This window comes from Lycium ferocissimum, chromosome 10, assembly GCF_029784015.1.
Source record: "Lycium ferocissimum isolate CSIRO_LF1 chromosome 10, AGI_CSIRO_Lferr_CH_V1, whole genome shotgun sequence".
In the NCBI taxonomy this organism is placed as follows: domain Eukaryota; kingdom Viridiplantae; phylum Streptophyta; class Magnoliopsida; order Solanales; family Solanaceae; genus Lycium; species Lycium ferocissimum.
Window position 1 is genome coordinate 45,535,455 of NC_081351.1, and position 16,742 is coordinate 45,552,196.

General features: G+C 35.3%; 1 protein-coding gene across 1 annotated transcript; it reads left to right on the forward strand.

The window, feature by feature from the left end:
* Positions 1-2,883: 2,883 nt before the first annotated feature.
* On the forward strand, positions 2,884-3,559 carry LOC132035520 (extensin-like). Its single transcript, XM_059425813.1, has one exon. It carries the CDS (start codon positions 2,901-2,903, stop codon positions 3,480-3,482), a length of 582 nt encoding a protein of 193 aa, XP_059281796.1. The 5' UTR covers positions 2,884-2,900; the 3' UTR covers positions 3,483-3,559.
* Positions 3,560-16,742: the final 13,183 nt, after the last annotated feature.

Here is a 16,742-nt window from a genome sequence, read left to right on the forward strand (position 1 = left end):
TGAAACAATATGTAACAACCATCCAAACAATTGTTGTAACATTGTTTGAGATGATTGAATTAGCGCTAGTCGGTCGTGGCCTTCAATATTAGGGAAACAAACAGTGAGAAAGGAAGGAATATTAACAAAGTAAGAGATGATCCAGTCTATGCCCTCATGCCCTTCTGACTTTCTGTATCAATTTTATCTTTTATCTCTGTGATTCTCTATTCTAGTTATCAATACAATCGATCATTCTAACTCCATTAGTCGAGTGATTTAATTTGGAGTAGCGTTTGCTGCAATATCTTTTTTTCTCCTTTCCCTCTCCAGCTTAGTAGTAAGAAAGAAAAATGTCCACTATTGATGAGAACAAAAATCGGATGTGGATTTTCAATTGTAAGTCCAAGATTAAGACCTACAAAAACTAAAGGTACTACAGGTAGTTATTTACTAAGTTATTTACTACGAATACGTGATAATGGTTCTGGAATTTGAATCTCTAAATATCGTTTTGCTAATTATTTATACTACAAATGAAGATACATAAACAGCTAATTAAGGGAGAAAATCAGACTTCTTGTTAATGAATTAATGGATGAAAAAATAATTATTTTCTAACATGAAATGTAAATATTCAAATATATACCTCTCACTCACATAAGATGCATAAAACATGGAGTAATTAATAAATACAAGTGTCTTGTTTAACAGCTTAATCTTTTGAATGAGGTGATCACACAACTTAACTTGACATCAAAATATGCAAAAGTACTCGAGAGTTCAATTAGATCAATCTCATTGCTATCCCTTTATAAAATAAAGTAAAAGGATCCGTGTTTGAACCATTACAAGAATCAGACCATAGACATAGTTATTAAACAAGGGCTATCCATTTTTACTTTGTTTATGAACATTTGGGTTCCAGAAAAGAAAAAAGAAAAAAAGAAGAAGAAGAATTGTTACGCATGTGCCTTCAGCGCTCCAACTCTTCTACGTCATATATAATAAAAAAAAAATTACTATCAACAATTCAAATTTGATTCAATCCCCAGTGATCAGCCATGATGATGGCACTGAGAGGCAGTGGCAGATGTACGGTATAAGTTACCGATTCGATTGAACTCAATAACTTTAAGCTCGATTAAATTTTATGCATTTTTATCATAGTTACATTCAGTCAGGGTCCAAGATTTTTTATGTTTTCCAATTTCTGTTGGATTTTCTTTTCATTAATTAAGTTAATTTTAGTTATTCAGCCTGCGTGCTTCCAAGTCGTACTATCATTTTATCTTTCTTGTTGTGCTTGGTTTATTATTTATAGTAATTACTGTGTGTCATATATAGTGGTGTGTATTTAGTTATTTGATTTCAGTTTTTGATTTTTGGTTTCTGAAAAATGACATCCGATCCCAATCAAAATAAATTTGATTTGGTTCGGTATTTTTTACGATTTGATTTTTTCGTTTAATGTTTCGATTATTCGATTGTGTCATATAAGAAAATCCAGATTTAATATAATCAAATTATTACTTATAGTTGAATGATGAAGTCACTTAAATACTTTTTCTAAGGTCAATTTACATGATTGAAATAATGGTGTATACAGTACGATACTGATAAGATAGTAATACATATTTGATGAGATGGTCAGACGTTCCTAATTTCCTATAAAAGTATAATGGAGCAATTCAACGAGAATAAACTTGCACGCCTAATATTATAATCAAAATAAAATATGTGTATTATTTAATGCTAATTCGTTTCTTTACCGATCTTGTACCAAGAATGAAATGTTTTATGTATAAACACAATATATATTAAATAATTACGTTTTTTTTTTTTTTTGTGTGTGTGTGTGTGTGTGTTTTGGCTTTTATTTTTTAAAATTCTAAACCAAAATTTCTAATCTGAAAATCCGAAACCAAATAAAAGACCGAAAAACAAAGTTAAATAACAAAGAAAGGATATTTGATTTAATTTTCCGGTTTAATAACAGGTCTAATCATATAGTATATGATATTGGATCAACTTCTTCGTTAGTGATCACAGTGAGGACATCTCCTTAAACTCTCTGTCGAATTCTCACCAAGAAATCTTACCAACTTGGATTTTGTATGACTAGTTTCAATCTTAACTAAAAAGGGAGTTAAACACCACTAACATTTGGTGTGGGATTATTAACTTTTGCCCTTTAATTGGAAACTCGGAAATTATGCTAAAAGAAGCGAAGCTTGTAGATTAGAACTTTAACATTTCTTGATAAGTTTAGCTAAGTATATACTATACTACTTATTAGTTTTCCTAATCGACGAAGTTTCACATCTCAGTGATATACAAAATTAGTTTGAACAGAAAGTGAACACACGAGTTTTTCGCCAACTAACAGCCCGTTTTCCTAAACATTTTTAAATCTGCTTATTTTTAAAAGTGTTTTCTAAAAGTACTTTAGGAAAATAATAATTTGTAATTGACTAAACAATTTTAATTAATTTTTTTTCCAAAATTAAAGCTAGACTTTGTACTTAACAAGATTCCAAAAGTGTTTTTATTGAAAGACTATATTTTGTTTTTAGTCTCTGAAATAAAACAAATTATGCTACTATTTTTAAAATCCTTATTTTTCCTAAAAACATGGTCCAACGTAACAAGCTATAACTGTGAGTCAACAAAGCAGTTGAACATGTGAACACACAGGTACAAAGATAGCGTGTTAATTGTTACGGGAGTAAATATCTTTGTAGAATATTTACTCATGAAGGCTAAAAATGTTTGATAATCCTGCAAATGAAATTCTATTTAATTAGGGCAAACTCATTTAATCGTTGGGCCCATTATCTATCTAAACTTTCATAAATGTACTTTTTCATGCTCCTATAAATTCGCTCCCATTTTACGTTATTTTACGTACTCAACTTTGAATGAATTTAACAAGTATGGCAGTTGTATCAGTGAAGGCCCTAGTACTACTTTCAGTTTTAGTAGTCAGCTCATTCTCACAGCTCACTCATGGAGATCAAGTCTTTGAAAGTTTGTCTGATGCAACGCTTCAGCGTTTTAAGATAGGAGTACATAAATTTAAGCCTAAACATAAACCTAATAAACCTCCTCGTAGCCCTACCCCAAGTCCTCCGTCAAAGCAGCAACCACCGCCATTTAAGTCGCCACCACCACTTAATAAGCCTCCACCACCGCCATCTCCCCCACAACTATCACCACCACCAGATTCTCAGCAACCACCTCCGCCCCCAGATGATGAGCAACCACCTCCACCACCAAATGATGCGCAACCATCTCCTCCACCAGATGATGAGCAACCACCTGCTCCGCCAGATTCTCAGTCACCGGCACAACCACCAAATGCTGACGAGCCATTTCATACGACACCATCTCCATCACCTGCTGCTCAGCTACCAGTTATGGGGCCGACATCACCAGATATGCTGAACAGCCATTTTATATATTGGGAAAATAGTAAATTGGATGTGGATCTTCAATCTTAAATCTGAACTTGAAACTTCTGAAAACATAGAATATATATTAACTATTGACTAATACAAATGCAAGAATAGTTCCAGGATTTTATCTCCTAATTTTTCTATCTTTGTTTTTTATAAATATAATAGAAGAAATACATAAACAAAAACAAGAATAATAACATGAAATGGATATAACCATACATACCTGTCATTCATATTCAGTATTGTTGGTATAGTTAAGTATAGATCCTAGTATAAGTGTATCACCTCGTTTATGGCTGTAGATAAAGTAGACACAATTCAACAAATCTACCTAATTAATCCCCGGACACATGGTTATATTAATTTTCGACGTCGCTTCTCCTGAGTGAAAAATCAGGAAATCAAAAGTCAAAACTTCTCAAGAAAAAACTCGAGTCAAAGATTTATCTTTAGTATCCTAACTTTTTTCTTCCTTTTGTTATGATTAATTATTACAATATTCTAGCTGAGTGTTTGTCAAGATGAAAAAGGCACGTTAAAATGCAGTAAGTAAATTCCTTCACTCACTCCCGTATACGGTTACTCCATGCCTATGTAATACAAGGATCTTGAGTATACTGGATTGGCATGCATAATATCCTATTGAGTTTTAGATATTACAGACTTAATTTGAACTCCTAAAAAATAGGTTGGTTCAATACCCCGTATAAACAGAAGCTCAATCTTTCATTTAATTTGTCTCAAAAATTGAAACCTGGCCATTGATAGAGGATTTGAAAGGATAACTGGGATGGAGCTCCTCTATGTTTCCTTTCTCTCCATTTCCCTAAGTTCTTACTTGGATGAGAGACACATGTCATAGTTAAAGTTAATGGCTCAGAAATTATTAATTAAATGAAAATTTTAATGATGCTTAAACTGAGGGCTGTCCTATATATTTCTCCCTAAAAAAATTGATAATCCCACATTTATTTTAGCCACATTTTTTCTCATCGATAAATATATTAGTAATTTTTTCTTATCTCTCTTCCCCAGCTTCTTATTTTCCTAAGTTCTAACCATTCCATTAATTATATATTCCACTTTCTCCCTTCTATGGCTAAATTTATCATTTGTTAGGAGAATTTTAAGTATGAATGTTGCAATGGATCGAATTTGCTAAGTTTTAATTTAATATGATCGATACAATATTTAAATGTGGGGAGGCTTTCGTTGGTAGAATCGAATACAAAAAGTTGTACTCAAATTGCATAAGCTATACCATTACTAATATCTTGATTAAAGCAAAGAACAGGGATAATACTATACGTTTGATTAAGTGCCAGAAGATGCACAATGTAAAAAGAACAACAGAAAATTAAATCAAGATAGAGGAAAGAGATGGAATTTCAGAATATGGAAATAGGAGTAATTATGGAAAAACTCATAAGTTTGTTATGAAAATATTTGTTATGAACCATGGTTAACATCTTCATTTATTTAATAAAATCTGAACCACCAATTTTAACATAGGACATGCATGTGTCTCTCATCTAAGTAAAAATTTGGGGAAAATGGAGAGGAGCTCCATCCGGATAACTACGGCTTGATCTTTGGAAGAGTTTATAGAAATAGAACCAAGAGGTTACGTCTAGCTACCTGATCCCTCACAAAGTAAAAATATACGTCAGCATGCTTGGTAGGTGAAAATTTGGATTAACGGACAAATAGGTAGCTTCAATTTATCTCAAAAAGTCGGGATTGAGTCCATGAAAGTTCAGCATCCGCTGAGGCATTGTATTCCGACCTTGTGATTGTGCATTGTTTACATGATGACCAGGTGAACAAGTTTCTACCTAGATAAAAGTATTATTAGCCTCCAATAGATTTCTTGTCGTCAATGTTGGAAATGAACATGGAAATGTTCTTGGTGTTGGGCTAAAAACGGCCCAAAGATACTCTTAACATGATGTGATATTGTCCGCTTTGGGCCAAGCCCGCACGGTTTTCTCCAAAAGGCCTCACATCATTAAGAGTATCCAACTCCTTATAAATAGCTCCCTTTTCTTTTCAGCTATCAATGTGGTACTTTGTTCGCACACCCAACAATCTCCCCCTCGAACTAAGTTCCACGTGGCTCATTATCATACCACGGGTCAGAGATTCAACATGTTTGTGTGCCACCCACACTGTCAGAGTATTTACGGTCACCGAAGCCCAAAGGCTGTGAATGCGTCTTCAAAGCTACGAGTAAAGGTCGTAAACCAGCCCATAGACGGGCAAAGGCACTGTTACACCTCGGCCATTTCGTGTCGTTGCGTCGTGAATGGACTGACGTCGGTCAAGGTGAACACAAGACCTTCACGGCTACAAGAGGGTGATTGGCAACCTTAGTGTATATACGATAAGATTCCTAGGTTATCGGAATTGGCGAAACTAGGCTCGTCACGAAAGTGAAGTATAAGTTACGTTTGGGAAAGAATTCATGGTCATTGAATTAACGAATGTTTAGCGAGGATTTAAGGACGAGTTATAATGTCCGTTAGATCGTTAAGGAGGTGTTGCACGAGTACCAAGAAGGTTCCATAAGGATTCGAGATCGAACGAAGCGACGAGAACGAAATCGGCAAAAGCGGGATTATACGTCCAATATACGGGGCCAGTATATTTTATACGGCCGTATGTTTGGCCGTAGAACTCTTCCGGTTGAAAGGGGAAATTTCGGAGATTCTCGGAAGGAACATACGGTCCAATATACGGACCGTATAAATTATACGGACCGTATATTGTACCGTATATTCCGGGTCGGGTCCAAATTTTAATTTTATATAGGCACGGTTTTCCCTTCTTTTTTTCTCACTTCCACGACCCAAATACTCTCCAAACCTCTAGAATTCTCTCCATATCACACTAATACACATCCAAGTAGGGAAATTAAGGGATCAAACACCAAAAGTTAGTAGAATCAAGGGTGTAAATGCTTCCGAAAGGTTGACAGAAGTTGGAAATCTCCTTGGTAGTCAAGTGGAGTTCTTCCCAAGTGGAGTATTTCTATTTAAAGATCATCCTTACGTAATCAAGGTGAGTATTACAATTATTTTTTGATGGTAAAGGTGTTGAGTAGTTGAAGAACTTGAATTATAAGCAAGTATGAAGTTGTATTCTAGTAATGGTTATGGGGAATTCCGAAAATAAGTTTAGAGGCCAAAAAAATGGTTAACTTGAGGGAAATTGCGTATTATGATATTATGGATGTTGTTGTGTTGTTTGGGAGCTTTGGTTATATGAGGAAAAGTTGTCGAAACAAACGAAATCTTTTTAAATTTTCGTTAGCCTTATCCTCTTTAGTTCAAACTTAAGTACGCCTTCAACAGTCTAACTTTCGTACGAACCCTCTTATATGTAGAATCGTAAGTCGGAGGGAGAGCTTTTAGTCGACGTCGTTAAGGAGACACAAAGGTATGTGAGGCTATCCCCTTCTTCTTTCAAAGGCATGACCCCTATATGTTGATTTTGTATATGTTATTCTCGATATTTTACTCTCAGAAATGCCAAAAGCTTATAGCTCCTAAAGAATCTTACAATGATTCCAATCCGAAAGATTTTCAAGTTTCGCATTCTAAATGGTTTCCTGACGTGACTGAGTGGGCTATAAAGCATATGGCCACTGCTCGTGTCTAAGTGAGCTATATTACATATGGCCCCAGGCTATAAAGCATATGGCTTCAGCTTATATCTGAGCTATATTACATATGGCCGTAGGTAGCGTCAAGGATCCCCAGACACGACCCAATGAGGATGATGTCATAATGTACTCGGAGGTTTACGACCTTATGTCACTCCGAGAGAGTGCATTTTTATTTGGGCTCTCATGCATGCTACGTATATTATATATATGATATAGACGCATAGCCTCCTGATCAGCTGGCATATGATGATATTATCCCGGACGTGGGTTATATGGATAATAGATCGGGCCGTACGTTCCACGGCAAAATATGGATCGGGTTGCACGTTCCGCAGCAATACATGATATGATTTGCTACGCGTATGCATGCATGGTTCCGCCTTAAGAGGCAAGTAGTTACCAGCTATCTGTTCATTTTTGTTTTGTCTTCTTGTACTTCTGTTACTTTATGATATATGCCTTACATACTCGCGCATTGTTCGTATCGACATCCTTTTCTTTGGATGTTGTGCCCATGCCCACAGTAGACGAGGGAGACGACCCGGCTTCACAGGAGTCGGACCGAGCACCAGAGCACTTCCATAGACCGGAGGTGCGTTTTTGATATATATTCTTTGTGTACGTATTTGGATATGATGGGGTCTGTCCCGTCACCATGCCCTCGAGTTTCGTTAGAGGCTCGTAGATACTTATATGTGGGTAGCAGTTGCCATGTGCCCTCGATGTATATTACTGTACATTATTCTTTTCTTTGTCATGAATGTTGGTATATGTGGATATGTGTACATGTTTATGAAGCTTATATGAATACAGGGTGAGACGATAATGGTACGACGTATGGTGCTCGGTATCTAGCTCCGGGTACCCGTCGCGGCCCTCTAGGCGGGTCGTGACAGGCACTAAGCCGGGCCCCACGCCACACTCCGCCATCTTCATACTCGTCCTTGAAACCATTGGCTCGATACTGATTGTTGGGCTAAACGGTCCAAAAATACTCTTAACATGATGTGATTATGTCCGCTTTGGGCCAAGCCCACACGGTTTTCCCCAAAAGGCCTCACATCTTTATATCCAACTCCTTATAAATAGCTCCCTTTTCTTTTCAGCTATCAATGTGGTACTTTGTTCGCACACCTAACACTTGGTCTGTTGAAAATAATTAATGCATGATTCTCTTGACAGATCCATACACTTTAATTTGTTAACCACAAAGAAGATGTCCGGCCTTGTCAATGTAAGCTATTGAAGAGCTCTAACAATATGGCAATAAAGGTTGGCATCATCATATATTTATGGTTTGAGAGTCGGCTAAGAAAGAACCAGAAGCATCATTGGACGAAAAAGAAGAAAAATTAATCAAACGTCCAAAATAATCTGTATCATCTACATTGATACATACTCGGTATCCACCCACTAAATACCCAAACCCGGAACTAAACTAATTCGAATTCAAGGGACAAGTACAATACAAAATTTAGGCTTGCCAGGTACAGAATAAAAAAGGAAAATTTATTGTAAATCTACCATTCGTCTAACTCGTTTATCAACATGACCGAAATATATACTACTTATACAATATCAGTGTATATATTGTGTATATATATATATATTAGATGTATAATATGTGTATATTTAATACAAAGTATACACTATCTGTACACTGTGTATATATTTGTAAATTAGATAGCAGAATGGTATTTGACTGTAATGGACACAAATGGCCATCCGGGTGAAACTATTGACACTCGGTGGTCCAAGAACCTTAAAGGTCATTTTTTAGCCTTTTCGAAATAATTTCATTTTTAGCCATTTTTCAACTAATTCTATCATATGTATATAAACTGTATCATTCTTATATAGAATATGTATCACTGTTGTATATGTATAGAAAAATGTATCATACGTATAGAAACTGTATCATTGTTGTATAGAATATGTATCACTACTATATATGTATAGATAAAATATATCACACGTATACAAATTGTATCATTATCATATATAATATGTATCCCTAAAGTATATGAATAGAAAATATACCATTGTTGTATAATTTGTGTATAATAAATGTATAATCAACGTATAATTCTGTTTAATAAATATATAATTAATGTATACTTACTAATTATACACATATTATATATTTTTTCTATACATATACTGTAGTTATACATATTCTATACAACAATGATACATTTTTTGAAGGCTCAATATGAATTTTTTTCGTTGATCTTTAGTGCCTTAGTGGCGACTAAAGTCGCCATAAATAGTCCTGTTCTTTTTGCAGCGAACCTTTTAGTGACGACTTTTCGATCTTTTCTGAGTCAATCTTTTTTTGTAGTAAATGGGTTGGGCAGCTAGCGCCTGGGATTAGTTTAGGCCGAAGGGCCACCTCGCGGTATTAATCCCAAAATGGGGCCTTTTTGAGCCTTTTTTTTTTTTTGTGACCTCTCAATGTCCTTTTCCCTATAAATCTATATATAATATAAAGCTAAGATAAACGAGGTGATGTGACACTTTCTTTGGCCAAAACACAATTATCTTTTTTCTCCTTTTTTTGGTCTTTTCTCTATTTTTTCCTCATTTATATGCTAGCTTAAAAAAGCTCAAAAAGGCTTTTGGACATTAATTGGCATAACAATAGATATAGAATGGCCACACGCCTCTCCTCTCCAACTGCGCTCTCTATGGAGAACTAGGTCTCCATGGCCGAAACAGTCTCTCCCCAGCTTCAAGCTGTGGGAGAGTCATCCAAAAATCAAACGTATGCTTCTCTAGTAAACCCTAATACCAAACCTATAGCCAAAACACATCTAAATCCTATTAAAATCATTCATGGTGAACCCACGGTCAGTTTTACAATGGAGGAGATAGAGCAGTTCACTATTGAAGAAGGACTCCATCAAGCTCTTTTGATGAAGTTTTCACACAACAAACTGGATATGCAAGAATTGCGCAAGATTCTGCCCAAATACTTTGGTTCGCAAGGAAGATGCAATATTGGATGGTTGGCTCACAGGCAGATATTGGTTAGGTTTGATAGGATGGAGGATTATGTGATAGCAGCGGCGAAATCGGTCTGTTATTTACTATACAAAGGTGAGCAAATTCAGATTAGGATTTTTCCATGGTCATTAGGGTTCAATCCTAAGGAGGAGACAACTAGGGCGTTTGTTTGGATTTCTTTGCCAAGCTTGCCTCCAGTTTTGTTTGCGAAAAAATCTTTACTGTCTATAGCTACTGCTGTTGGCAAGCCAATTGCGATAGATAAAGCTACCCAAGAGAAAACTCGACCTAGTACGGCTAGAGTTAAAGTGGAGCTCGACCTCCTTGATAAATTGCCGTATAGAGTTAGAGTTCAATACTTGGATGAAAAATCTGGAAAAATGGTGGAAGATTTCCAAGAGATTGTTTATGATAATCTCCCTCCATATTGCAATTGTTGTAAGCACCAAGGCCACAATGAAAGTTCGTGTCGTCTTATTCTTGAAAAGAAGGACAAAACTCTCAATGGAGGGAAGAACGATCAAAACAGTGACCAAAATGGAAGTAATGAGGAAAAATTCCAAGGGGATTTGAGACAACTCTTAAATAAAAGAAGAAGAGATGTTGTAGCTCATCAAAGTGCAGATGGTACAGGTGCTGGAATGAGGCGTAACTACACGTGATAATGAAGCATTTACAACTGACCAATCTGGAAAAATCCTCGACGCCTCAGGTGTTCGAACTAAAGAGAATAGGCAAGTTGTAGCGGGCAATACAAGTGGAAAACAAGTAGCTTTAGCTACTCTTAGTGATGAAGTAGATACAACTAGTGAACGTGGTTTGCAAACAGATCCTAAAGTGGATGAGATTGTCGAGCCACAAGTCGATGCTGAAAAAGAGGCAATCGATGTTGAGGTTCAAAATAATGCAGCGGATTCAAGATTCGTGGTCGATGAGTCGCTAGTCGATTCTGGGCAGCAACTAGCTGATATTGATGTATGCGAATCAGGTTTGATTGCTGGACAAATTCTGCAGGAACAAGGGTGTCTCACAATTTCGAAATCGGTAGATTTGAATACTGTTTTAGCGACACAATCATCTGAGAATGCTTCAGTTGCTGTAGCTTCACGTCACGATACACAAGTGTCGTCTAATGTTGGTGCTCATGTTGTTAAAGATGGACAAGCTGATATTGAGAGGGGAAATAATGCAGCAAAGAGCATTGTGTCAAATGTCGATGTTGGGCAGCGACTAACTATTGAAAACGAGAGAGATATTACAGCACATATGAGAGTCCAACGAGGGTGAAGGTTGGACAACGGTAGCACGAAAGAGTTCTTCATCCGAAACGAAGTGCCTCTCCCGAACAAAGAACGGGGAGCAGCTACGCCGTGTCTTCAACCTACTGCCTCGAAAAATATTGGTTGCCCAAATATAGTTTTGGGAAAAAACTCTTTTCAAGCTATTGCAGGGGATCAATATGATGACATTTTCCCCACACATGCAACTGTGAACATTAATGTCAGTGGATCCCAAATTTCCGAGAGCATAAATCTAGTACATGTATTGACTGAGAATTTACTTCCTTCTAGCGGGCAAAAAGGTGTTACAAGTGAGAGTCGATGGGCCGACATGGTGGAAGAAGAGAATGAGCATGTTATCTCTCCCTCCATGCCTAGCAAATTGAGCCCCGACGCACCAGCTTTTGTTCCTAAAGGCAGTGGCATTACCAGTGCTTCATCTCCACTACATCCTGGGCGACAATTGGTTTTAACCGGTTCTAGTGTTAAAAAAAATTATGTTAGTGACAAAGAGCTTCTTGATGCATTAGTGAGTTCTAATGTTGAAAAGTTGACTTCTCTTACACCTATTAACACTAACAAGCAACTACAAGTTAGTGATGATAGTACTTTCTCTCCAAATAGATTTGTTAACCCACAAGATGAGGACATCCATGAGGAAGAGGCTATGTTGGATTATTGTTTTGCAAATGCCGCTAGGGATGCAGATATTTCTCCTAGGCAACTACGCAATAACAAAAAGAATCATGGAAGAAAGAAAAGCTGGGATGGTAAGGTAACTGAGGATTTTGTTCCAAGGCACCTACCGATGCGACTAGCAAAGCAAAATCATATGACAAAGTGTCAATCGCAACAAGATCCAATAAATCCAAGAAGAAATGATGAATTATCAAGTGTTGTTGGGCAGATTTGAAGAAGAAGACAAGAGGAAAATACTTCAGGTTACCTTAGATGGGCATTCTATGTTTTTTAGTTTATACATTTGTGACAGAAAGTTTGAGGTTGATAACTCAACTTTCTTCTTAGTTTTTATACTATTGGATTACTTAAGCATTCTCATTTGTAATATCATCATAGAGTGTAATATAAACTCTATAATGATCATAGATTATCTAGTTCTCTCTAGCTCTTATTTTCTTCATGCTTGTTAATTAGTAGAGTTTAGTTAGCTCATTAGGATTGGTAAGGTAAGTTCTAGCCCCCCTTGCTTGTACTTATCCTTGTTGATGATTTATTATTATTATTATTAAAAAAAAAAAAAAAAAAAAAAAAAAAAAAAGCTCAAAAGTCACTCATTTAACTCTCTCAATTATTTTAAATATGCTATGTTTAAAAACCTAAAAAAATGTTTTTTTAATAGCCCGGAAATGGAGTGCGTATATCCCACGATCCATTCTTCCAATTCAAGATAAATGTTTGCTCTTAAATTACCCATAAGTGGGTGCTTTAAAGTTTCAGTTTTCTTCCTTTGATTATCTATCATTATCACTTATATTTAAGGCCTTCAGTATCAATAATCACAATAGTTACAAATTTATATGGGCAATTTGCAGGATTGCCCTTCGCTGGAGGTGGTCTTTAATTTTTACCCTTCAAAATGGTGGTCTTTAAAATTTGCCCTTCAGGAAGAAATTCTGCCTTCAGGCAGAATTTACATGGGCAGATTTGCAAAAATTCTACTTGAGGCAGAATTTTTTGCATGCAAAATTCTGCCTAGCGAAATTTTGGCTTGCTTTTTTTTTTTTTTTTTTTTTTTTTTTTTTGTAGGCTAGCCGGTGGTTCGAACCACAACTTCGTGGTGTTAGGCGAAGGGCAATGCCGAAAGACTAACAATTTGAAGGGCAAAAATTAAAGACCACCCCAAATGAAGGGCAATCCGCGCAAAAAAAAAAAAAAAAAAAGAATTTGTATCATAACAAATATATATAGAGCACATTAGCACCCAAAATTCTCTTCAAAGTTTTGTTAACCATCATGTTGATAAGTAGTAGATCCAATCGTTACTTCTCCACTATGTTGTTTGTCATTTTTTCTACACCAGGTGATTATTTCCTCCGGATTATTTATATTATATTATATTGTTTTCTTATACTTGATCTTGATTCTTTGCAAAGTGAAAATAGGTGATTAATGGGGGTGATAAGTGTTTAATATATTGTTTTTGGCAGATGGATATCATTTTAGGTTTGTGTTATTCTCTTCTTCTTATCTTGATCTCTAATGTAAATGAGCTTTCTTGAATTGAGAGCAGATTTTTCAAGGTACTGGAATTTTTTTATGTCAATTTTCAATTTCTTTTTATGTCAAGCTTTTGGGAGAAAATAAGTGATTATGAGAGTAGCAAAAACTATTTTTCAGAAGCTTAAAAAAATAGTTTTTACACATACGCACTTTATTGACAACACTTTTAAGAAAATACATTAGCCACTTTTTAAAAGCTTGGCCAAACACTAATTGCTATTCAAAATGCTGTTTTAATTAATAGCCAAACACAAACTGCTTCTTACCAAAAATACTTTTTTGAAAAAGCAATTTTCAAAATAAGCGGATTTTAGAAGCTTAGCCAAACATGCTATTCGTTTGTGTGTCTTTCCCTCATTATTTGTAGTAGACGTTGTTGTTGATGCATATTTTTAAGATTTTTTCCTAAAAAGAAACATCAAATGTAACTCTTAAGAGATAGAGAAGAAGGGTTAGATCTGGACTACTCCATTTAATATAGTAAATAAGAAAAAGTTGTTTAAATATTATACACATATCAATACAAAGATTAATTTTTATTGAAGTTCATCTCTTTCTTTTATTATTCTTTTATAGATTATTATATAGAATTCAAGTATTTAAGGTGGCAAAAATTACCGATAAAAAAATTAAAGAAAAAGAACAAAAATAATTAACAACAATAAAATAGCTTAGAACGTAAAATTTAATCTATTTGAATTTAAAAATTAAAGAAGATTTGAATATTTTTGATATTCAGGTATTAAAAGATTATTTCATATATTCAATAAGACTTTTATGATCGTGCGTAGCGCGCGCGCTGCGAATCTATTTACTAGTATTTAGTAAATCACAACTAGAATTCTTGGATTACCGAACTTTTTCCGACTAACGAAGTTTCGTCAAAATCCTGAGAGCCATTTTCGACGAAGGAAGATTTGTTGAAATGCCGATTAATTTTTTCATCATTGGAAATTCATGGAAAATTACCTTTTTCGGATTTTTTTGGTTCGTATATGAACGTCAAAAAGTTTTATCCATAGAAATATTCATCGATATTTCTTATAGTTGGCAGTCCGAAATTTTTTTCATGAGCTTTTCTTATTGTCGAAAATCCAGTATTTTCAGTAGCGAATGAAACACTATTCTAGAACGAACTTAATTAATCCATATAATTGTTGCATAAATTTGGGCTAGAACATTTTCTTCTTACCTACCTTGTTGCGGTTAAAAATTACTACCTCTATCCCGATTTATGGGATATAGTTTGAATTTCGAGAGTTCAACTTCTTTATTTTGACGTTGAATTCAGACATAAAATCCTTAACTTTTTTTTTAAAAAAATTTACATACATAAGCCAATTAAACACATATTTATTCACCAAGTTTAGGCCTCCATAATATACTTCCTCTGTTTTTCATAGCCCTATAAATACCATTCCCCTTTACCTTCTTTTACGCACATTTGAGTTGAATTAACAACTATGGTTGTTATTCCAGTGAAAGCCCCTGTGCTTTTACAACTTTCGATGTTGGTACTTAGCTCATTCTCAGATCAAGGCATTGAAACTTTGCCTGATGCAACTCTTGAGCATCTTAAATGGCCGAAGAGTAATAACTTTCCTTCCTTTGGGGAATCCAAATGTTCTCCCAGTAGACCTCCACCTAAGCAACAGCCGTCACCACCACCACCACCACTGAAGCCATCACCGCCTCCTCCACCAGCTAATGATATGGCACCATCTCCATCACCAGCTCCTCAGCCATCAGTTGTGGGACGGACACCACCAGATATGTTGTTCATGAGATCCTCAGCTCGTGTCGCTGGAAATCGTATGATCATTCGTGGCCTTCATCATTAGAGAAATAAACAACAGTATTCAGATATTCGTAGTAAAAAAGAATAGTGGCCACTATTGAGAACTTTGAGCTTTCAATCGTATGTCCAAAATTAGGACTTACCAATATTTAAAGTACAAGTAATGGACTATGAATGCGTGAATGATTCTGCAATTTTGATCTCTAAATATTGTCTTTTCCCCGCGTTTGATTCAGTAGTTAATTACTACAGCAGAGACTACATGAACAACTAAAGGGAGATAATATTCGGTCTTGTTAATTAGAGGTATTGAAAGATGAAAAAGGCATTTCTAACAATGAAATTTACATATTCAAATATATCTCGACTCATATAAGATGCTAAAAACATGACGCGATAAATAAATAAATATAAGTGACGTATTTAACAATTTAGTTTTTTAAATAATTAAGATGATCACTTTTTTTTTAAAAAAAATATTATTTTTATTACATAGGGGGTAGGGGAATGGGAAATGGGGAGGGGATTACAATGTGGGGATTCGAACCCTCACCAACAAAGTAAAAGTCCAGGTAGTCAACCAACTGAGCTACTAGATCCCTAAAGATGATCACACTATTTAACCTGATATCAAAACATGTAGAAGTTCTGAGTGAACTTCTTTTTTCCATTTTACGTTTTTGGCTCATTTAACTTTTTTAACATATTTGTTCGTTTCTACTTTGTTCGTGAACATTTGGGGTCCAGAGAAAAAAAATGAATTTTGCGGTCCAAATCAACTTTTGTCACGCGTGTATTACGTCTTTACAAAGAATTTTTACTAGCAAAAACTCATATTTGCCTTAATCCCTTGTGTCAGCCACAGGGATGGCACTGAGATGTAGTAGCAACCTAGCAGGTCTACAATATGAATTACAGGTTTGAATGAATTCAATAACTTTTGAGTTCAGAATTCAGATTCCATATACCATATATTAGAAAATCTACTAAATATGTAGTAATTATTAAAAAATCAATAATTCAAATGATCAGAAAATTAAGTGACACTCCGAACTCATAAACTTTAAATCCTGGATCCGCTCTATGTTATCATTGGCCAAACCTTTGCGCCACCCAGTCTTCTCCTGAGCTCATCTCCAAAATATAATGCCTTCCGTTGAAGTGGGTGCTCGTCAGAATTTGAGATCAGGAAATCAAATGTCAAATGACTTCAAATAAAAATTGATTCCAACATTTATCTTCAGTCCCCTAACTGATTCTTCCTTGCTATCATGGTATCATCATTATTCTAGCTCAATGTTAGTCGTGAA

Coding starts and splice junctions, on each gene's coding strand:
- LOC132035520 (XM_059425813.1), top strand. CDS start 2,901: ATGAATTTAACAAGTATGGCAGTTGTATCAGTGAAGGCCCTAGTACTA.